Raw genomic sequence first — 21,517 nt, 5'->3', positions numbered from 1 at the left:
CTTTAGTGCACCAGTGCGCAAATATTGGCATTCATAATAACTGATTTTCTATAAGCATTTTCCCTGTGAAATATGCTAATTATTCAATAATATAATATGAATAAAGTCAATTGTAAACTGTTTTCCTTTTCATTCAGGTTATTTTGTTGCTTAATCTGATTTATACAAAGAATTTACAAATTATACGTTATAAGCAATTTCTTTAATAAATATTCAAAATACACAGAAGACAAAAATATATTTAATTCTGCCAGAAATTACAAGCCATCTGACTACTAGAACATATGCATAGGAATTAGTCTAGATATATTTGATTGAATGATTTTCAGTGAATTCTAGTGATAATTCGTGCATATATAGTGCTGATTGGCTTTTCTTTGCAAAGATATAGTGTATATGATAATTCAAGCAGGATTTCCGTTGTAAACGGCAGTTTATTTGTAGTTGTAATAGTATTTATAAAACAAACGATTTGTTTCTTGGGTGGTACGTGCGGCCTGCTCTTTCCAGTGCGAGTATTTTGCTTTCTGGCAATTCCCCCTCCATGGTCATTGCGTATAGCCCAGGAACAAAAGTGTCCATGTGCTGCCACTTCGCAACCCATGAAGACTTTGTGTTGCACAGCCCAATGACTCCTGTGTATCTGTCGGTTGTGCAGTCTATCACATTGTCTGTGTTGTGCTTCATGTTAAGGGCAGTGCAGTTACCGCATCCTTCCTCTTTAAACTGCGCTTGTGTCATAATTAGAGAGCATCCAAGGCAGGCTCTTAGTCTTTTGTTAATTGACGGAGGCAAACTCATAATGCGAAAAAATGCAAAAACATATTTTAATAGTAAATTACAGAAATACATCCTACAGCCACATATATTTGCTTAAGCAGTAGAAACATGCAGTGGGCACATATAAGGTCTTATATTAATGTATTTGCATGGTGATACATATTGTAGAAATGGGATTTTTAAATGGATTTATAAGGTTATATTTTCAAATTCATAAATAGCCACATATCCCTGGGATAACAGAGAGGATATATCTCGCATACTCAGCTGTCCATACAGACAGTTATAACTTAGTTTATATTTAGAATAATTTTATTTGTGAAAGACAGTTCTTCTCAATCTATTAAAAGGCATACTAGATATAAACTAAGTTATAACTGTCTGTATGTATGGATATAGCCCGAATAATGTGCTCTTCTTGTATATACTAGAGAGTGTGTTTATTGAGGAATATTTACCTTCATTCTATTGGCCAGTAATTTCAGGTGGTCTTTGGTTGGTTGCAGCCTGGATTAAGCACAGGACAGTGAAATATCTCACTGTATCATGTACTATAATAGTCTAGTGCTTTGATTTGTATTATTTGTGTTTTTATGTCTTCTGCATAACCCTTCACACTATGAAATTTATTTATTCTGAAGGCTTTATATTTTTATAATAGAGTGTCTGTACTAGTCTGTTTATAGAGACACAGAAGCAGGGCATATTTAGGAATAATTGAATTTATAGTATAAGCACTAAATTCAGACTAGAATTCTTACTGTTATCTATTTAGATTGCAGATGGAATTTGGCCATGGAAGCACACTAGTATATAAGTATGTGTCTTCTATTCCTGGAAATTCAAAAGAATAAATTCATGTATAAAGGTCAGTATACAAGTCACTATAGGAGACAGATAGAAATGTAGTGCAATATAATGTGATTTGGTTTTATTGTTCATGACTCATCAATGAGGGTTTCAAATATCTGCAAAAGATACTCTGCGTCATGATATATTATGCTGCCCTCTGCATTGTAGATCATAGCATTGTTAAACATTCTTCTTACATCTGCTTCAAACTCTTCCATGTTCTCATACGCCTCTAAATTCTCGCGAATTTCTGATATTGAAATTGGGTACTGTATTATCTGGTAGTAGTCTGGGTACATATTCGGGTCAGGCAGCTCCAAAAATAGTTCAATTCTCTTTCTTCCTCCCACTGTGCTCTTAATCAGTCCATTCAGGATGCCTGTGCATGCAGACACCAGCCCGTCTTTCTTGTGAAATTTGGAGGAGAGGAAAGACGTCTTTCTTTTTCCTGTGTACTCTTCCTGCTCTCGAACCTCTTTCTGGTTTCCAATAAGCGAAGGCACTGGGCCCGTGTACAAATTGAAAGGGCCAAGCACATTTGACTCATCGATCTTCTTGAACTCTACCATCTCTGCCTCGCTTCTTGCAAGCATCTTGTTTAGCTCTTCATCTGTGGCCACCACGCACGTGTCATCGCCCTCTACATTCTCTTCAAATATGTTCCTCAAAAGAGCCTCTCTTTCTTCGTGCGTGGTTCTGTTGTCAAATCTTCCTGCCTGAATGATCTTCTCATCCACATGCAGCTTGTGGTTTGCCTTTTCCAGAATGTACTCCTCAACGGTGTCTGCAGTGATCAGCCTGTATATGCGCACCTCTTTGGTCTGCCCAATTCTGTGCGCACGGTCCTGCGCCTGCTGGTCTGCATGCGGGTTCCAGTCACTGTCGAATATGATGACTGTGTCTGCAATCTGCAGGTTCAAGCCAAGTCCTCCTGCGCGCGTGCTCAGAAGAAACACGGGGTACCCAGAGGTTGGGTCATTGAAGGACGAGATCAAAGATGCACGCTCTTCGCTCTTTACAGCTCCATCAAGACGCAAGTATTTAAATCCTTCCATCACCAGCATGTCCTCCATGATCGTCATGATCTGTGTCATCTGGAAGAACATTAGGACTTTGTGTCCTGTTGCCCGGAGTTTGTACAGCATCCGCCTGAGAAGCTCAAACTTCCCACTTACCTTATACAGCAGCTCGTTGTTAATCTTCAAAGGATTCACAAAGTCCTCTACTGCATCAAAGACAAATGGATGATTACATATCTTTCTCAGCTGCATAATCGTATTGTTGAGCTTTTTGACAGAGTCATTTTTCTTCAAAGTCGTGCTTCTAACTTCATTGTAGAGAGATCTTTGGAGGTGCGACATCCCGCACTTAATAATTGTTTCCACTTTATCAGGTAGGCCTGCCTCAACGTCTTTTTTCAATCTCCGCAGAAGGAATGGTCTCAGCACCTTGTGCAGTCGCTTAATGATAAGAAGCTCCTCTTCCTCATTCAACTCGATCTTCTCCCCCACGTGCATTAAAGGCGCATTAAACCACTCGTCAAAGCTTCCACCACTGCAGAAGATCTTGGGAAGCACGAAGTTCAGCAGAGACCACAACTCAGGCAGACTGTTCTGCAAGGGCGTTCCTGTAAGAAGCAGTCGGTACCTGGACTTATAATACGTGTTCATCACCACACACAGACGAGACCCACTGTTCTTCATTCTGTGTCCCTCATCTACTATTGTGTAAAGCCAATTTGTCTTAGACAGGAAGTTCTTGTCCTTAATTATGTACTCAAAGGTGGTTAGAAGCACATCGTACTTTCCCTCTGATGTTTCCTTCTTGAGGTCTTTCCTGTGGGTTGGGTCGCCCTTGTACGACAGCACGCGAATTGACGGGGCCCACCGACTAAACTCAGACTGCCAGTTAGAGAACGTGGACAGAGGCACAATAACCAGGAACGGGTCTGTCTCCTGCTTCTTCTCCAGGATGTAGCAGATGAACACAATTGCCTGCACTGTTTTCCCTAATCCCATTTCATCTGCAAGGATCCCATTCAGATTGTTGTTGTAGAGGCTGACCATCCACTCAACTCCCTTCAGCTGATACTCCCGCAGAAGACCGTACGAAACAGAGCGAGGTTGCTCCTTGATGAGCTCCTTTGAAGAGTGCGCTGCCTCAAAGTAATCCATGTTATCTTCTTGCGGCTTCTCGCCTGATGAGCCTTGCTGCAGCTTTATTCTCTTCTTTAGAACATCAATGTATTCATCTGTCTTCTGCAGGATGTGGGTTAGCCGCGTGTTCTTCTCCTGCTTGAGCAGCTTCAAGTACTCCTGCTCGTCATTTGATTTCAGTGCCTGGATTCTTGCTTTTTCTGCCTTTCTTTTTGCCTTCTCTTCTTCTTTCTTGTGCTTGTCGTGTATCGCATTCACTGCAATGAAAATTCTCTGCTGATTTGCAATCTGGTCCTTCTGAGACTGCACAGACTTAAGTGCCATCTGCTTGATGCTCTTCAGAGTAGAGAGCCACTGCGCCACCTTCTTTGCCTCTCCTGCAGCTATGTGCCTTGTCTCAAGCTCTGACAGCACACGCAAATCGTACAAGTTTTCCTGCTTGTGCGCATGCGAGGTCTTTGAGCTCTTCAGAATCTCTGGAGAAATAATCTCTTTGATCCCTTTGTATACATTCCGTCTAAGAACCATCTGCTCATGGTACAAGCCTATCTTTTTAATGTGCAGCAGCGTACTGAACGCATCACTTTCTTCTCTTCGAACTTCCAAGTATGCCTTCGGATCTTTCTCAATCTCTTCATATGGCACGCCATTCCTATCCGCATACTCTCTAACTACTTTTGTAATTGCCTGTTGCTTCTTGATATTCTGCAGTCGGTGCCTTTCTGTTTTCAGTGCCTCTACGTCAAAACCTAACGGAAGATGTGTTGGGTGCATTCTCACAGTTGCTTCAAACTCCACCTTTAAGGCCTTGTCCTCCGCACTAGACGTAAATATTCCAGAAACCCCAGATACAAAAAGCCCCCGGCGTGAATTAAGAAATGAAGTCCACTCTCTTTCGTCACTTCTCATATAAATAAAAAAGAATTGTCCACTTTTCCATAAATTACAAATTGAAAAATTAAAGAAGCTAGACAAAAGATAGTGCCCTAGAAATAGATTTATTTATTGCTCAGAATTGTAGCAGTCAAATACTTTGTACCTAAGGGCTTCCTTTGCACTTGGTCTTTTCTGATGGTCTACTATCAGCATATCCTTCAAAAGAGCTATCAAAGAGTCTCTCTGTGACGACTTCTTTGGAATTCGAATATCCATTGCCTGTACGGCAGGCCAAGACCCTTCTGGCTGCGATGCTGCATATATTTGGTCCAGTTGCACTTTTGGGTACGACAGATTATATCCTTTGATATACTCCTTCATCTCATTGGACCCGCATACTTTAACAATCTTCCCTAGTTGATCCTCGTTGGAGTGTCCATTGAACATTGGTGTTCGATTAAAAATCATCTCCCCAAGGATGCACCCAGCAGACCAAATATCCAAGGAATAGTCGTAGTATCTGTAGCCAAGAAGAAGTTCTGGGGCTTTGAAGTGCAGGCTGGCCACTCGTGTGGCATAGTCCACATTTGGCAGATAGTACTCTGCTAGACCCCAGTCTATGACCTTAAGAATACGCGTTTTGTGGTTTATAATAATATTCTGCGGCTTCAAGTCCCGATGGAATATTCCCATCGCATGTATCTCATCAAGAGTCCTAAGAAGCTCGTGCATGTAATGTATCATGTCATCGTACGTAAATATCTTAAAAAGAACTCTGGCATCTGTGTGATCCTCGTACGGAAAGACAAGAGACCGAGTGTTTGTCTCTTCGTCCTTGACTACGTCCAAGAGATGTATTACATTCTCTATCTCTATGAGGGACTTTAGTATTTTTATTTCTCTATTTATTTTCTTCTCTCTAATTGGTCTCAGCACTTTTATTACACACTCTATTCTACTTCCGCACACTCCATGGCGTGCTGTCTGGCCTTTAAAGACTTGTGAGTATTTTCCGCGTCCCAAAAAAGAAGTTATCTGGTAATCTTCAATGGAACCGTACTCAATGGTGTAGTCAGCGTATTCATAGTAAGCCTTCCCTCGCTTAAGTGCACTGTTTGCATACACCCGCGAGACACTCTCTAATACCATACAAAAATTTAAATTGTCATGTTTTTATAGATGCAGAGAAGAGATTAAGCTGTAAAGGCAGATGACTAGGCAAGCCGTAGGTCCACCAATAATAAAAATGGGTTCTACCCCACTGAATAGATACTACACTTAATCAAAGCAATTGCCATGAGAAGTAATTTAAATTTTTCACATTCTATTTATAGCCCGCCATATATTTCCGACTGCAAGCATACGGGGATATTCTATATGATGTGCCCAAAAGGGGGCTACAAGCTACTCTGGAGATAGTAGTATTTTAGACTCTAATAGGGGTAGTTGTCAAGGAAGGTTTATTATCATGTTTTTTCGGTTGGCGACTGTCATCTTTTGTATTTTTATTGGATGTATTTCTTCTTTCTGACATGTTCCTCTCTTATGAACTGTTCTTACTATTATATAGTCAGTTGCTGATATATGGAAAATCTTTTGGAAAGTGAAATTACCATTGATGGACTCTTGTGGCTTCAGAATAATGAAAGTGGGAATTTTACCACACTTATACTTCTATACAGGGCAATAGAATGAAGAATATATACAAAATATCCATACAAAATATTCACATAGAATATACGGGTTATATTACAGTAGAAATAGGTCTTGAATAAGAGAGAATCTGAGTGTAAATATATTTATAGAAGGTTTACTCTTACTAGCAGAACTTCCAGTTGTTCTTGCAGACAACGCAGTGAACGTACGTGGTCATGGGTTCATCTGCACTTCTGGTCTGCAGCTGCCTGTAAGTGCACTTTCTTTGCTTGCACTTCGTGCAGAAGAAGATGTCTGTCTCTGCCTCCTGCTGGGCAATTGTGGTGTCAAGAAGGGCTCTCTGGAATATCTTTGCTTCTAGCTCTTTTAACTCCTTGCTTTTCATATCCTCGCCTGTCATGGCTATAAACTTGTCTATTTCAAGGACACCATTGTAGACAGACGTGCACAGCCACTTATTTGATGCATCTTTTAGATTCAAATACTTTGTTCTAAAAAGAGTGCCATAATCTGTGCGTGTTGTTGTAGTTCTGTGTATTTCTTCTTCTAGTAGGTTTCCCAGCAGGGTTGATCTCTCTGGGTCAGTTCCCTCCAACTGCTGCCCAAATACTTTCATAAATTCCTCTTTGCATCTTCTTCTAGTAGCAGGACAGTCCATTGTAAATATTTATTTTTTGCACTATATCTGTTAATAGACAGCATCAAATATTCAGAGAGTAAATAGATGCACTAGTGCACTTAGAACTTGTAATGGAAGAGGCAATTACCATGTATCTTCCAGATAAAGCACAAAATCAGTTAAAATATCTGGATATTATATGATATAGAACTTACTATTATTTTTTCTGGAGCATATTCCGTGCTCACATGCTGTTCATTTATGCATCCTCATGGCTTCATATTTTCTTGTGCAGGCGTATTAAAACACCGCCATATTCGCATATATAAAACTCTGCAGACTAACTAGTTTCCCGTGCAGTTGCAACAGACAGAGACAGAAAACAGACCATCTTTAAATCACCAATGAAAATATTCGGGTTATATCCTGCTAGAACTCTTTATTTCTAATTAAACTACTTGTTTCTTAAATACCCAGTGAGCAGGGTTGTTTGCGTATGCTGCCTTGAAGAGCTTCTCTGCCTCCTTAACCAGGCAGACCTTCTCTGACATGTCGGTTGTGTCTACGATCTGCATTTTGTCAAAGACATTCTCCATCTTGTACTTAGTGGACATTAAGTGTCTTATGTTCATTTTTTTAACGAAGCACTTAACTGACTCTCTTCTCTTCTTCTGTCTGTCTGTCATGTTCTCAGTTACTGGGACAGGGGCCTTGGCAAGTCCTACAATTGTGACGTACTCAAATTTGTCTCCCTTCTTGATCTCCTCAACTATCACACCTTTGCATCCTGCATACTTTCCTTTGGATAGAATAACTACAGTTTCTTTGTCAAACAACATTTTGTTAGGGAGTAAAAAATAAAATTATTTTATGCTGCTTTCTTCAGAAATGGACTTAAATCTAAGAATACCGCCTAGAATGCAGACTGTCCTGGATGCAGAGACAGACTCTGGAGTATTCCTGGAAGACTGGCCTTTAATTGAAGACTCACTCCAGAGTGTGCTAGACAACATGCACAAAGTGGATTTTACTGCACGTGCTGTGGGGATGATTATCCGGGGAATTCTTTCTCCAGATCCAAGGGAAAGAAAGACGTACTTTGAAATTGCAAGGTCAATAGCAGAAAGACGCGTACTAGACAGAAGCTATCTGATAAATATTCTGGTGGAGTACATAGTAGATGAAATACCGCACTATGGGATTGAGTTAATACTGATGCTTCTGAATAAAGTAGGGGATATAGAGTCTGAGGAAATAGTTGAGATATATATTCCACTGCTAACCAAGCCTCTTAACATAAAAATAAGAAAAGAAATTATATATGGGATTACAACAGTCTACATATACACTACTATGGATATAATACTCAGCAGCATACTAAAGCACTGCAAGCAGTTTGACTCAATGAACAGCTTTATTGCTGTTGTGATAATTGAAATATGCATAGATGGATTGCAAACAATCTCAAAGGAGTCATGCAGCATGCTTGCATCAATTTTCTCAATTCTTCTGGAGAAGGAGCTGCAAGCAACAGTGAAAAAAGTAACAGAACTCTTCAATGACAGTGCATTCATATATAAAATATCAAGGAATAGCGATGTGATAGTGGAGGGTCTCTTTGATACAGTGTACCGATTATCACAGCAGTACTGGAAAACAACAGAGCAGTCATTTGTATGCGAAATGCTGCAGTGTCTCTTCCATATGAACAATAGGGTTTTTGACGAGTCTCTAAGAAAGTACAACCACATAAAATACACAAAGCACTTGGAAATGCCAAAGAAATAAGAAAGAAGCAGATCTTCCCAAATGAACTAAAAGTCAAGTAGGAAGAAGTGCACAGCAGAAGATAAAATATGTGCTGCAGAAGATAAAGCTATTTATAAAGAAAATGCACTATTCGCATAGAAATAAAATGTATAAGAAACGAAAATAAATGGATAAGTAAAGAGTTTTATTTCATTTTTTATGCGGGCAGTTCCATTGGGAAGAGAAGACGAGTCCTCTGCAATATACAAGCTCCTGGAGGAGTCAATTCAAGAAAAGGAGTACGGGGTGCTCTATGTAAGTGGTATGCCCGGGTGCGGTAAAACACTAACTTGCACGAGTGTCCTGGGAATAGTCAAAGAGAATCACCCAAGTGTTGCCGTAGTGAATGTCAATTGCGGGTCACTTATTCTGCCGTCTGATGTTTTCACGGCAATTCACCAGCTCATTGACCCAACAGTAACCCACTCCACAGCAAGATTATTGGAAGAAGCATTGAAGCAAAATGTGTATACAATTATCCTTGCAGATGAAGTGGATATGTTAATCACAAAGAACCAGCACATTCTGTACGGTCTGTTGGAACTTCCATCTCTCTGCAAAAATCTGTATATCGTTGCAATCTCAAACACATTCAATCTCCCGGACAGCAAGCTCACAGGGAAGGTGCGGAGTAGACTTGGGTGGAACAGACTGAATTTTGCGCTGTACAAAAGGTCTCAGGTCATAGGGATACTTAAGGAAATGAACCCAGAATTCGAATTTACAGATGAAGCACTGGAGTACTGCGCAAATAAAATATGCACACTGAATGGAGATATAAGAAAGGCAATGCAAATTCAGAAGCACGCAATGGCGCATGCCAGCAGGAATTCCATCACAAAAATAGAAATGGAAGACATGGACAGAGCAATCAAATACGTATACCACTCAATGCAGGGAAGTTTCATTCGGTCTCTCTCCGAGTACCAAAAGATCCTGTTGGGTATAGTGGCCAGGAAGGGATACTCATTCCCAGACAGTTTGTATGTTGACTTCCGGGCAACACTGTCACTCAAACAATTCCCACTGCCTACCTTTAAGGAGTTCCAGTTTCTGGTGGAGAAAATGGTTGAGATAGGTGTACTAAAGGGAAGAAGTAACAGTCTTGCAGTTGAGACAGACTACATCCCAGATGAACTTGAGATTATCTTGGAGGAAGAGGAAAATGACTGTCTTGAGGTTATCTCCATCTAGTGAGGATAAGCAAAGAGATCTGCATCTAAAGGCACAGGATTTAGACTAAGAGAAGACTGAAGGGAGTTGAAAGTATTTTGAATAGTAATTAAATCCAATATTTATATTGAATAATTTATTTCTTTATTTATGGACAGCAAAACTGAAGAGATTCATGTTATACTAGACAGCCTAAGCAACACTGACCCAGAGATCACACACTCTGCACTAAGCATGCTGGTGCAGAAGATGCGTGCATCTACGTCTGTGGCATCCACAATACCACAGATCCTTTTGTACTTGGTTTCACAGAGGGTTGTTCTGCAGGACAAGCTAGTGACCCTGAGTGGAGAGAACAGGATGCTAATGGCAGACATACTTTCCGTTATTTCTGCAACACTTGCTACAACTGAAAGCCTGAAGTACAGGCTAGAAGGAGGAGCCACTCCCATGGACATATGGGGCCATCAGTACGTGAAGAAGCTCTCGTGCGACATTGTAAAGAGCCTGAAGGCGCACAGGATGGCAGGAGGCAGCCTTGGACAAGAAGAAAGCAACCTTTCAGAAATGATTGCAACTGCAGCAAAGGAGAGTGCATCTACGGCCAAACACTCTCACGGTGCAGAGAACAGAGCAGTAGGAGATGAGAAAGTAACAGAAAAGGAAGAAGTTTCTGAGGAGGAAATTCTGCCGATAACAGAAGAGATGGCTGATCCACTGGAAAAAGTCATCGAGGGAGTTGTTGAGTGCATGTTCAAGTTCAACTGCGAGTGCGACTGTGTAGATTTCTTATTGGAAATTGACCGGATTGAGATGATCCTGAACTACATTGACATAGATAACCAAGAAAGAATCATAAGATATCTAAATGCACTAGTGTACTTCGTAAGAAACGAGAAAGTAACAAACACATTCCTGGAGCTGCTTAAAAGAAACGGAAAACTAGAGGAATATGCTAAGCTCATGATCAAAGAGAGAAGATTTGAGCAACTGCTGCAGGAGGTGACAGAGTTCAGTCAGACAGAAAAAATAAGAATATTCTACATCCTGGGAAAGCACGAAGTATGGAGCCGAGTGCCAAAGGACCTGTGGGACTCTTTTGTGCAGAACATGTCAAAGGAGAAACTGCCAGAAGGAGTTTCTGTTGAAAATATCACTAGTAATGGGTATATGGCAGATCTAAACAGATATGTTAGCACTAGACTGGAGATGAACAAGGAAGTCCTTGGGAACTTCGGGTCTTTCTCGGACGCACTCTCAAAGGCATCATTTTCCAGTGAGATTCTTGCAGAACCTGAGAACAAAAAGACATATAAAATAACGACACAGTGCTCACGTGGTCTGCTATACTTGTGGGACCAGAAGAAGGCACTCAGTGAACTGGAAGAGCACATTTTCTCTGAGGACGGGTACCTGAAGGTTTCAAGTATCCTGGCACTAGCAACTGCCACATGCAAGGTGTACGACTACAATGACACAGTCCTGGCAGCTGCCATGGAGGCAATGGACACAAAGTCTGTCACCCAAAGAATTGTCGTTCTCATTAGCTTAGCCATCAAGTACGCAGGAACCCACAACATGGAGATGTTCCACAGTCTGTACCCACTCCTGTGCGATGACACAATTGAAATAGTCTTCTTCACCATATATGTAATAGGAAATATCTTTAGTGGCAGTTGCAACAAGGATATTTACACGGAACTATTGAATGTTCTGGCAAGCAGGATAGGCGGAGAAGGAGAGTGCTCTTCCCCTATAGTCAAATTTGCTCTTCTGGGGGTCTCGCTTATTTTCCTGCAAGGAGAAGGCAAAGTGACTGAAGTTCTTGACTCTTGCGAGATTATGGAGGCAAATGGAGTATCTCTCTCCATTCTCCTCAGAAGCATGGCATACATGGCCACAGGAAACACAAAAGTCATTCACGACATCCTGAAGGACGCACTCGATGAACAGAGTGAAAATGAACAAGATTACAGGGAGATGTTTGGCATCCTTGGGGTAGCACTAATTTCACTTGGTGATGATACTCTAGTCCAGATGGCAGGACACATCCTTGAAGGATCTATGCTCCTGGACTCTGCCAAGGTGCAAATGGCAATCCCAATGGCCTACAGCTTACTCTACCTCTCCACAGGAAAGACAGAGGTAATTGATACCCTCAGGAAATCCATGCACAGCCCAAATGCGCATGTCATGCTCTCTGCTATCCTTGGGCTTGGACTTGTCTCAGCAGGCACTAACAACTCGCGTGTTAAGATCGCCCTGGATGAAATGTCAACCTTCTGCGGGAAGGGTGCAGCAGGAAGTGCCCTGAAAATATCCCAGGGTCTTCTGCGGCTAGGGAAAGGAATGCACAAACTCTCACTTTTCAATGATGCAGCAATTTCAGGTCGGTCAGTTGGATGCCTCCTTGGGTTTATGATGGGGGCATTGGATGGGGGTGTTGGAATTCTGGATAGATATTACTTCGTGCTTATGTTGATTGGGGCAAGCATCACCCCAAAGTACTTGATCGCACTCAATGAAGGAGGTTCACCCACAGAGTGCAATATTCGGGTGGGAAATAAGATAGATACAGCTGGTGTATCTGGAAGACCAAAGACACTTGCCGGGGTGCAGGTGCATGCGTCACCTGTCATTCTCCAAACAGCAGAAGGCGCAGAGGTCCTTGGGGATTCTGTCTCGTACCACACAGATGGTGATGTTGTAATTGTTTCTGCACCAAGTGCACGCCCTGATGCTGAACATCAAAAAGAATAAAAACCACTTTAATAAACACATTTACTTCACTCCGCAGACATAAATATTTTCTGTTTATTTATTAGCAATGGATACTCCGAAAATCCGGCTGGTAAAGACGAAGGCAGTGGCACTTTGGTCTCTTGACATAATAGTGGACAAATGTGCTATATGCAGGAATCACATCATGGACACATGCATAGAATGCCAAACTGAAGAGAAGTCAATGGAGTGCAAAGTGGCTTGGGGCAGCTGCAACCACGCATTCCACATGCACTGTATATCACAGTGGCTTAAGTCCAAGAATATATGTCCATTGGACTCTAAGCCATGGAATTTTCATCATACTTTGGATAAATAACCTTTATTCTATTGTTTTCTGTACGAGCTTTTCTACTTTTTTGTTGTACTCAGACCTTCTGGACATAAACTCCTGGGCTGCCTCAATGTTTGCTGGGCTTTCTGAATTTGGCTCCACAAGAAGAAGAATAATGGAGAGAAGAATTGAGTTGATATCCCGGACGGGCATCCATCTCTCAGAGGCATCTTCGTACCCATACTCGTCATCCCCGGATTTGTGCAGAATGGAGATGCATACGTTTCCATTTGTATCTATGTTTGGGTGCCATATCTCTGACAGAAATTTGAATGTTGGGGGATCTTCAGGATATGTTTCGGGGAAGACCATTACGGCCTTAAGGAGGGCATTCTCATAGATGGTCTCACGAGGCCCAATTATAAGAATCTCCCATGTATAAATATTATTATTCAAAAGACCTACACTGTAGTTTTCACTTGGGGCCTTGGAAATTCTCTGGAGTTCTTTTGTAATGAATATTTTGGACCTGCGCTTTGGGTCAGCTCTCTCTCCAATCATTGCGAAAATAAAATCCAGATTTATTTATGCAGCCAGTTGTGCAAACACACAAATAGCCTAAAACCAGAAAGAAAACGGTCCAATCATCAGCAAGTACGTGCACCCAGGAGGATCACACCACAAAGGAAATAATTCTGTTCTCTTTAACTAAACTGACTGTCTGCCAGCAAGAGGCAACTATTCAGTGAATATTTGCAAGATATATGCAGATTATTTACAGAAGAAACGGTTTATAGTACTCTAAAGGAACTTGTGCTTCTGCAGTTTAGTTAATATATGGTATATAGTGTAATTTCTTGTGAGTATGCATTTATTTGAGCTGAAATATAGTCTATTATTAGACAGATATATCCCATATAGTATAAAGCAACTGCCTCTTAAGCTGCTAGTTCTCAGAGAAAACTATTACAAGATGAAAAGTCAAGAGAATTCACTGAGACTAAAAAAAGCATGAAATAAAGTACTTCACTGTGTAGATGCATAGTGTGGATATTCTCCTGCTGTCTCCCGTGGAAGGCAATAATAAATCTATCTATTTCACAGTTGCAATATACCCCGTATTCAAACTAAAATATTTCACTGCAAGAAAATGCACTGCAGACAGCAAACTACACTGCATCTGCTGGTCTTTGGGTATATGCGTAAGTTAACGCCTTTGAACAGCCGTGTAATAAAAAGCCAATTTATTGTTTATTCCTCTGGGGAGAACTGCTTGAATCCCTCAGTCTTCTCTTTTCTTTCATAAGAAATTACTGCGAACTTCTTTGTCTTGGAGAGTGGTCTTGTCTCACCGCATACAACTTTACTTCCAACCTCAACAAGGCCGTCCCAGCATGGAGAAAGATGCACGTTGAATCTAGTGTTTCTCCTCTCATATCTCATGTATTTTGGGTGGTAATGGAGGTATCTCTTAACTACAACAGCAGTGCGTGTTTGCTTTAAACTTACAATCTCTCCTTTGAAGATTGTTCCTCTGATGGTCACATCTGAAGTAAATGGGCACTTTTTATCAATGTATGTCCCGTTTGTTGCAGTTATTGGGGTCTCATAGCCAAGACCAATGTTTTTAACTAATCTTCTTGGGGTTTTGTTTCCTCTGGCTATTTCATATGGATTGTTGTAAACAGCTTCCTGCTGTGGGTACTTCTTAAACTTAGAAACATCTTCTATTATGTTTTGCATCTGCGGGGGGTAAAATAAAAATAAAATATAAGTTTTATAAGAATGGAAGAAAGAGCAAAAATACATCTTCATTTAGTTGGTGCACATTAGGCAGGGAATCAAGCAGACTTCATATTTTGAAAATGTGCACTTCTCTTTTCATTGGGCTTCAATTTCAGAGAATTCCAAGTAGAAGTGAATTCTAGAAAAATAGAAAGAAAATATAAATTAGTTGAGACTGTACAGAAGAGATGAGTAATAAAATATACTTAGTACATGCGGAAAGAATAAATTTTAAGTATTTTATTAGGGCGCATATGCAAAAGGACTTCATTTCCATGAGATGGTCTTTTCTGGCCTTAGTATTCTGGGTGACTCTGTCTGGCACAAGACTGTCTATTTTCTTTACCTCTATGGTTCAATAATATGCAGTAGTGTGCGAATAAGATCTTTGCACTGGTGTGTGATCTCTGAGTCATCTTCGTTGTACTCGCGGCAATTGGACAGAATTGTCTCTATATCACTCTCTAGTTCTTCTTTTGCCCTGTAGTAATTATTTCTGAGACGCCTTATGATTTTGTTAACTGTCATGGGTCTTTGAACTATCTCATAGTAGTCTGGGTAGTCTGACTTAGACACTTCTGTGTAGAAGATATAGTGGTCGTCCTTGATTGCCTTAAAAGGAGCAATGTAAGTTGTTAGATCGACTGAATAATTTGTTGCAGGAATGTACACATCGTATATATCTACGGTGTACTCTGCTGAATCTGTCACTACCTCTATCTTATCGCCTCTTTTTCTGACTACTGAACCTTTTGACAAAATTCCTTCTGTGTAGTAATATATTTCTTCGTTTCTTCTATATTTGCTGCTTCTTATATCAGAAAGCTGGTGCTTAAGTATAAACGGACTGCAATCCAGATGGTCTATCGTATAAACAAGAAAGTCTTTCTTTCTTGTTCTTTCAATCAGAAAATCTACAGTCAGTTCTGTCTTTCTGTACTGCACACCAAGTATTTTAATTGGCTCTAAGTCCTCTAGATTCTCCTTTAGCCTTGTATCTGAAACTCTGTTCTTTATCAGAACAATTTCATCATTTATCTGCGGGAGCAGTGGGGGAGTTGGCGTGTCACTCATATACCAGTTGTATAGGCGGTTTATGTCTGGGCAGAATGCTTTACGTGCTGCCTGCCTTCTTCCTCTTTTTCTGCTTAGTGTTCTGACTTCTTGTGACTCTGACTCTTCCATGGAGTTTTCCTCTGATTCACTGCTCTCTGAATTGCCTGTGCTTTCGTCTGTTCCCTCGTAGATTACATCACTGCTGTTCTCTAGGCTGCTTAAAGAGCTTGTGTTCTCTGCATTGTCTGTCTCGATTATCTCATCATCTGTGTTCAGGTAATTGGTATCTGATATCTCAACAGGCCAGTTTGAAGAACTGTCTTCATTTTCTGCAGATAAAGATGGCTCATCCTCTGTCTCTGGCACTATTATTGTCTGGCTGGGTCGTCTAAACTCCTTTTCAAATACTTGGCAGGTTATCATCTCTGGCTGCAACTGCAAAATACCTGAAACCTCTATGCTTCGCATCCACTTGTCAACTGGAAGTATGTGCTCTGTAATAGTTTCTATTTGAATTTTCACTGGAAGAGAGTCACCTGCAAGTGTATACGTGCACTGGTCTGCACTCTCCCTGCCCTTGATATTTTTCATTATTCTCTCAAGTGCTGCATTTCTCTCTTCGTACACACGCCCTGTGCTCTCATCTTGTGACTGCCCTTCAACACTCGCCAGGTACTTCAACTGTTCGTTGTTGTACGTTCTGTAATGATCAAAGTCTTCTAGCATGAACTCACTCTCCGGCACATCCAAGTGGTCTTTGAGTATACTGTACTTGTACATGGCTCCATCAAGATCTGCAATGTAGAAGAAAGATCCTGTTGAGTCCATGACAACTGTCCCTGCAACTGAGACCTTTGTATCAATCCGGTTTAGAACCTGCCCCAAACTGTCTATTACCTTTATTACTCCATTCACCTCCACTGTAAGGAATATGTTTTTCGTTGGGTGCGAAACTACTCCTGTAATTTTGTACTCTTTCTCTATCATTATTATTTCTTTTGTCTCTGTGTTAATCAGCCGAATATTTGACTCTGTGTCAACTGCAACAAGAGTCGTGTCATCGATTAAGTATACTATGTCAGTATTATATATTGACTCACCCATTCCTTTAATTTCAATTGTGCTTTTCACCCAGCACCCCTCCAGGTCCCTTCCCTTCACTCTTTTTCTTGTGGATATATTTGACTTTGTGGGTTTCTGCGTGATATCGTACTTCCAAATCATCATAGTAGATGAGTACGTGCTAATTGCAAATTGCAGTGAATTATGCGAGACATCAACTGAGGAAGAGAGCATGTCTTCTGTGTCCAGGATGTAAAATCTGTTGTCTGGGTCATTTACATCCAGTAGAACAGAGAATGGCCACATTCCTGTGATAACAACCATCTTCTTTCCTCGTGTGGTGGCTGCCTCATTGAAAGTTCCCTCTTCCACCTGGTCCAAAATGGTTTCAACTTTCATCTCACTGCTGCCCACTATAACCCGGAGTATTCTCCCAGAGTTAGTCACCACTATTGCTTGCATAATGCTTCCTGTCCTGCAGACTGCTGCCTTTGACTTTTTCTGCTCAAGTGGTTCTGCTTCAGTTGGTGCATACACTACATCCAAATAGTCTATTTGCTCACCAATATTTATCGCATCGACCTTTCTCAGGGTCTTAAGATCCCAGCACACAATAGTCCCACTTTGGTCGCAGGACATGAAAAACCTATTGCTAAAGTCAACGACAAAATCAAAAATAGGAGCACAGTGGTGCCTTAGTGAATTTACCAGGCGCCCACTGTACACATCCCATATCTTGATAATTCCGTCTTCTCCGCCTGTGAATATAAAGGTTTCACTTCGGTCAAACATCATGCAAAGCACCTTCAGAAAGTGTCCTTTTGTTTTGAACACAGGCTGATAGTCCACATACAAGGGATCTTTGTTTTCTTCCAGTTCAGTCTCCAGAAGCAGGCAGGAGAGAGGAAAGTCTACAGTACTCTGCAGTCTTCTGTATTTCCGGAAATACTCCACTATATTATTAACCCCACCATTCTGAAAAAGATCTACTAGTCCTTCCATCATTGTTTCTTCTGTTATCCCATTCAAACATACTGCATTATTATCCCGAATCCCTTCTTTTATTTTTATAAATAGCTCCTCAAGCACAGGCTTCATGAAAATAATTTCAGCAGTTTGTATTTTTATATACAGACACTCCAATGTAGAATGAAGTATCCAAACAAAGTATCCCCCAGGCAGCACAAATATATACTAAACTGCATACTATTTGCATCAGATATAACCCGAAAACAATTCCCAAAGAAAGTTATTTTGCAATGAAATTGTACATACATTTATACCAAGCATACATATTTATACTAAGAGTACTAAGAATATTACTAAGAGTACTAAGAATATTACTAAGTACACATGTTTATACTAGGATTATACTAAGTTACACTAAGATTACACTAAACATAATAAGTACAACAGATTATTTACAAAAAAGTACACTCTAACAACCACACTCTAAGTACACTAATAATACTAATAATACTAAGAACAATACACCTCTGCCTGGGATACTTGAGTGGTTCACTTGAATAAGAAGGCAAATCTCAAATAGTCACCAAGAACTAGCAGGAATTGAATAATTTTATGTTAAGATAACTGGTGCACTTTCAGGTGCTGATGAAGGATTGCATATCCAGGGGTTTATTTATTAGTTCGTGATATTCAGTGTATCCGTTAACTTTTCTGCTAGTTCTGCTTCTTCTTCACTTTCTATTTCTTCCTCTCTTGCGTTGTAGTCATACTCCAATGCCTCGTCGTCATCAATGAATATCTTCGGGTTGTATACGAATAGATCCTTACCTGATGGAAGAATCTTTCCTAGTCTAAGGTTACCCTCCTTTATCTTGTCTTCCTCCTTCTTCTGCTCAATCTTATTTTGCTCTCTCTTTTCCTTCCACTCTTTGTACTTTTCTTCAGTCATTTTTGTCTGTGTCTTTGGGAGATTTGCTCTTTTTTCCTCCAGCAACTCATCTTGTGTGATTGTCTTTATGTCAGCTGCGTCCTCCTTGAGAATATATCCCTCTGGGGGAGAGTGCTTCCCTAGGCATGCATTTCCGTTGGGACAGACCCACTTTGGATTGTGCTTTCCAGACTTAAGTGCATCTATATAATACTTGCACACTGGCCTTTCTACGCCATCTGCATCTTTTTCTTTTGCTCCTTCCTTCTGGGCTACTGGAGCAGTTGTCTTCTTCTTTAGATCATGACTGAACTTGCACGAGGTGCCTTTTGAGCACTTTTTGTTTGCCTTGAAGTTCACACACAGAATTGTGCTGGGGTCCACTCCCACAGGCACCTTCTGCAATATCTCGTATGCTTCAAAGACTGGTTCCTCCACTTTCTTCTCTGCTGCCTGTGGCTTTGTCTTCAGATATGAGGCCTCAAGTGATGAAGCCATCTTCTTCAGCTTCGCACTTTTTCCTTTGTTCTTCATACCAAACATCTGATCTTCCACTAATTTCTTTGCATCCTTCGGCTTAATTTGGTCTTTCCCTTTCTCTTTCTTGGCCATGTAAAAATAATTCCCCAGACATAAATAGTTGCTGTGTTTTGTAACAAATAATGCATCTTTGGAAAAGAAAGGAAGAGCTCATTGAATTCGCAGACCCAGTGCCCATTGCGTCTAATTTTCTTCCACTCGCATACACAACTAATATAGATAAGAGGAGAGTGGAGATAGTTGGAACAAACCAGTCCCGGAATAGAATAATTGTCATCTCAAAGGAAGGGGACCACTACCAAATAGAAAATACAATAAGCACAAGCGTATCAGTGGACTACATTGCATCCACAGACATACTGAAAAATGAAGGAAGAGAGTATCTTGTCTTTTCCAAAATTGAAAAGGGCTTCAGAATATTCACTGTCGATTCCTATGGGCAGGCAACTCCAATTGGCTCCTCAGACATGATGCCATTCCTTGTAACACACACAGGCGTAAATCCCTTTTTATTCACACAGTTAGACGGGAAGACGCACTTTCTTGATATACTTGAGAAGAAGACGTACCCTAGTACATCACCCTTTGGAATTCTTCGGAAAAATCACTCTTCTGGGTTTGTGGATATCTCTGGGAATGGAGTAGCAAACTTAGTCTTGGACACAGTGAAAAATGGAAGGAGAGTGCTTGAGGTATGGGACATGGACAATGGCAAATACACTCTAGAAGGATCTCTTGAGATTTCAGGTGACTCTGGTCCCATTACATTCGGAGACTTCACTGGAACTGGTTCCGTGGATATCATGTACCTTACGAATAACCCTCCTGCAATAAATATAATCCCAAACAGACGACCACCCTACTGCACTAACTTAGTGAAAAATAACTGCCTAAATAAGCACAGTATCATGTACCCAGCAGAAGTCCATGGATACAGCATTGAGGATAAGATTGTATACCCAGTCCCTGGCATCTCTGAGTTCAGCTTATACAACGCGAATGGTCCTGTCTTCCCAAGTATAATGGATATCAACAGCAACACATACCCAGATATATTGACAGTTGCAAGACCTAGCTCACATGATTCCTTGCAGCCTATGCTATTTCTTAACACGGAAGGAAAAGGATTTGAAAATGAAGATGTCTTCTCAGAGCACTCTAGTTATTTGAGTAATGTTTCCTTCTACAGAGAGAATCCGGGAATGTGGACAGTCTTGGAGACCAGAGTGATAAATGGAGTATCCAGCTTGTATGCGTATAAGAATAATTCAGATATATCTGGGTACCATCTGAGTATATCTACAACCATAAAGACACCTGCACTAACTACGTCTGCAGTTGGGGCCAGTCATGCCTGCAGAATCACTGAGACAGGAAAGGTAATTGTTGGCTTCCATCCACCGCAGACAGGATATGCGGCCCTTCAGTCTCCTGTGATTACAATGGGCCTAGGGACCACAAATGTCTTTGTTAGTTCATTTCACTCCAGGATACCCAGTCCAGACTACCAAACTGGATACATCCAGGACAAAATAGTTCCAAACTCTGTGCTTGTAGTGGAGGTGTCACCAGAAAGGAAAAAGCTGCAGACCTCCCTTCACCTTAATACAAATGCATACTGGCCCATAGCAATTCCCATTATTCTTACTATTCTATTTATCCTTGTGGTTATAACTGCCCACTTCTCCCTCAAGGCCAGAAAGTACAGGAAATACAGTACACGAAAGACCAGATATGATGTTACATTTCGTGCTTTATAAGACACTATATATCTAAAATAAAGAAGCCTTTGATAAAAGATCTTTCCATTATCCTATATATCTCAGAAATAAAAGTCTTCTAGAACTGAAATATCTTTTGATTTTTTGTGAAAATATATTTGATAGTATTTTTATCTTTATGAAGACTTTTATCTTAGGAAAATATGCGAATATTGAAGATTCTTAAGAATAGTAAAGAAGTACTCTTCATGTGACTTAAACTGGTTTATTTAACTGATGCATTAACCCATGGCCCTAATCTGTGCTAATAGATTATTTGACTCCTCCAAATAGTCCACTGGGGTGATTGACATGGCAGTGTACTGGATTGAAGGTTCTCCATTGTACCTAGTCTCTCTTCCTCGAATTCTTATGACCATTTCTTCCCCTATTGACTTGGCTATGGTCTTTTTGTACTCGTCATGGTCCTCAGTTGATAAG

General features: G+C 40.7%; 15 protein-coding genes across 15 annotated transcripts; 5 read left to right on the top strand and 10 right to left on the bottom strand.

Annotated features, from left to right (window-relative positions):
- Window positions 1-456: 456 nt before the first annotated feature.
- Window positions 457-801, bottom strand: NESG_00379 (uncharacterized protein; the record flags this gene model as incomplete). The annotated part of the gene is made up of 1 exon (XM_053048031.1): window positions 457-801. One exon carries the CDS (start codon window positions 799-801, stop codon window positions 457-459), a length of 345 nt encoding a protein of 114 aa, XP_052905856.1.
- Window positions 802-1,718: 917 nt separating this feature from the next.
- On the bottom strand, window positions 1,719-4,697 carry NESG_00378 (uncharacterized protein; the record flags this gene model as incomplete). The annotated part of the gene is made up of 1 exon (XM_053048030.1): window positions 1,719-4,697. One exon carries the CDS (start codon window positions 4,695-4,697, stop codon window positions 1,719-1,721), a length of 2,979 nt encoding a protein of 992 aa, XP_052905855.1.
- A 93-nt stretch (window positions 4,698-4,790) lies between these two features.
- On the bottom strand, window positions 4,791-5,813 carry NESG_00377 (uncharacterized protein; the record flags this gene model as incomplete). The annotated part of the gene is made up of 1 exon (XM_053048029.1): window positions 4,791-5,813. The coding sequence occupies one exon, from the start codon at window positions 5,811-5,813 to the stop codon at window positions 4,791-4,793; it is 1,023 nt and encodes a 340-aa protein (XP_052905854.1).
- Window positions 5,814-6,483: 670 nt separating this feature from the next.
- On the bottom strand, window positions 6,484-6,978 carry NESG_00376 (uncharacterized protein; the record flags this gene model as incomplete). The annotated part of the gene is made up of 1 exon (XM_053048028.1): window positions 6,484-6,978. The coding sequence occupies one exon, from the start codon at window positions 6,976-6,978 to the stop codon at window positions 6,484-6,486; it is 495 nt and encodes a 164-aa protein (XP_052905853.1).
- Window positions 6,979-7,388: 410 nt separating this feature from the next.
- NESG_00375 (uncharacterized protein) lies at window positions 7,389-7,778 on the bottom strand (the record flags this gene model as incomplete). The annotated part of the gene is made up of 1 exon (XM_053048027.1): window positions 7,389-7,778. One exon carries the CDS (start codon window positions 7,776-7,778, stop codon window positions 7,389-7,391), a length of 390 nt encoding a protein of 129 aa, XP_052905852.1.
- A 49-nt stretch (window positions 7,779-7,827) lies between these two features.
- NESG_00374 (uncharacterized protein) lies at window positions 7,828-8,727 on the top strand (the record flags this gene model as incomplete). The annotated part of the gene is made up of 1 exon (XM_053048026.1): window positions 7,828-8,727. The coding sequence occupies one exon, from the start codon at window positions 7,828-7,830 to the stop codon at window positions 8,725-8,727; it is 900 nt and encodes a 299-aa protein (XP_052905851.1).
- Window positions 8,728-8,907: 180 nt separating this feature from the next.
- NESG_00373 (uncharacterized protein) lies at window positions 8,908-9,942 on the top strand (the record flags this gene model as incomplete). The annotated part of the gene is made up of 1 exon (XM_053048025.1): window positions 8,908-9,942. The coding sequence occupies one exon, from the start codon at window positions 8,908-8,910 to the stop codon at window positions 9,940-9,942; it is 1,035 nt and encodes a 344-aa protein (XP_052905850.1).
- A 129-nt stretch (window positions 9,943-10,071) lies between these two features.
- NESG_00372 (uncharacterized protein) lies at window positions 10,072-12,681 on the top strand (the record flags this gene model as incomplete). The annotated part of the gene is made up of 1 exon (XM_053048024.1): window positions 10,072-12,681. One exon carries the CDS (start codon window positions 10,072-10,074, stop codon window positions 12,679-12,681), a length of 2,610 nt encoding a protein of 869 aa, XP_052905849.1.
- A 67-nt stretch (window positions 12,682-12,748) lies between these two features.
- On the top strand, window positions 12,749-13,021 carry NESG_00371 (uncharacterized protein; the record flags this gene model as incomplete). Its single annotated transcript, XM_053048023.1, has 1 exon — window positions 12,749-13,021. The coding sequence occupies one exon, from the start codon at window positions 12,749-12,751 to the stop codon at window positions 13,019-13,021; it is 273 nt and encodes a 90-aa protein (XP_052905848.1).
- A 3-nt stretch (window positions 13,022-13,024) lies between these two features.
- Window positions 13,025-13,537, bottom strand: NESG_00370 (uncharacterized protein; the record flags this gene model as incomplete). The annotated part of the gene is made up of 1 exon (XM_053048022.1): window positions 13,025-13,537. The coding sequence occupies one exon, from the start codon at window positions 13,535-13,537 to the stop codon at window positions 13,025-13,027; it is 513 nt and encodes a 170-aa protein (XP_052905847.1).
- A 690-nt stretch (window positions 13,538-14,227) lies between these two features.
- On the bottom strand, window positions 14,228-14,719 carry NESG_00369 (uncharacterized protein; the record flags this gene model as incomplete). The annotated part of the gene is made up of 1 exon (XM_053048021.1): window positions 14,228-14,719. One exon carries the CDS (start codon window positions 14,717-14,719, stop codon window positions 14,228-14,230), a length of 492 nt encoding a protein of 163 aa, XP_052905846.1.
- A 390-nt stretch (window positions 14,720-15,109) lies between these two features.
- NESG_00368 (uncharacterized protein) lies at window positions 15,110-17,977 on the bottom strand (the record flags this gene model as incomplete). Its single annotated transcript, XM_053048020.1, has 1 exon — window positions 15,110-17,977. The coding sequence occupies one exon, from the start codon at window positions 17,975-17,977 to the stop codon at window positions 15,110-15,112; it is 2,868 nt and encodes a 955-aa protein (XP_052905845.1).
- A 547-nt stretch (window positions 17,978-18,524) lies between these two features.
- NESG_00367 (uncharacterized protein) lies at window positions 18,525-19,388 on the bottom strand (the record flags this gene model as incomplete). Its single annotated transcript, XM_053048019.1, has 1 exon — window positions 18,525-19,388. One exon carries the CDS (start codon window positions 19,386-19,388, stop codon window positions 18,525-18,527), a length of 864 nt encoding a protein of 287 aa, XP_052905844.1.
- Window positions 19,389-19,438: 50 nt separating this feature from the next.
- Window positions 19,439-21,076, top strand: NESG_00366 (uncharacterized protein; the record flags this gene model as incomplete). The annotated part of the gene is made up of 1 exon (XM_053048018.1): window positions 19,439-21,076. The coding sequence occupies one exon, from the start codon at window positions 19,439-19,441 to the stop codon at window positions 21,074-21,076; it is 1,638 nt and encodes a 545-aa protein (XP_052905843.1).
- Window positions 21,077-21,318: 242 nt separating this feature from the next.
- Window positions 21,319-21,516, bottom strand: NESG_00365 (uncharacterized protein; the record flags this gene model as incomplete). The annotated part of the gene is made up of 1 exon (XM_053048017.1): window positions 21,319-21,516. A coding segment is annotated over one exon (198 nt), but the record flags the coding sequence as incomplete, so codon positions are not given.
- Between the last annotated feature and the right edge of the window lies 1 nt (window position 21,517).

The sequence above is a fragment of the Nematocida ausubeli genome, assembly GCF_000738915.1.
Source record: "Nematocida ausubeli strain ERTm6 chromosome Unknown supercont2.1, whole genome shotgun sequence".
Lineage (NCBI taxonomy): Eukaryota > Fungi > Microsporidia > Nematocida > Nematocida ausubeli.
Note: the sequence above shows the minus strand (reverse complement) of the source record. Positions and strands in the feature narration are given on the sequence as shown.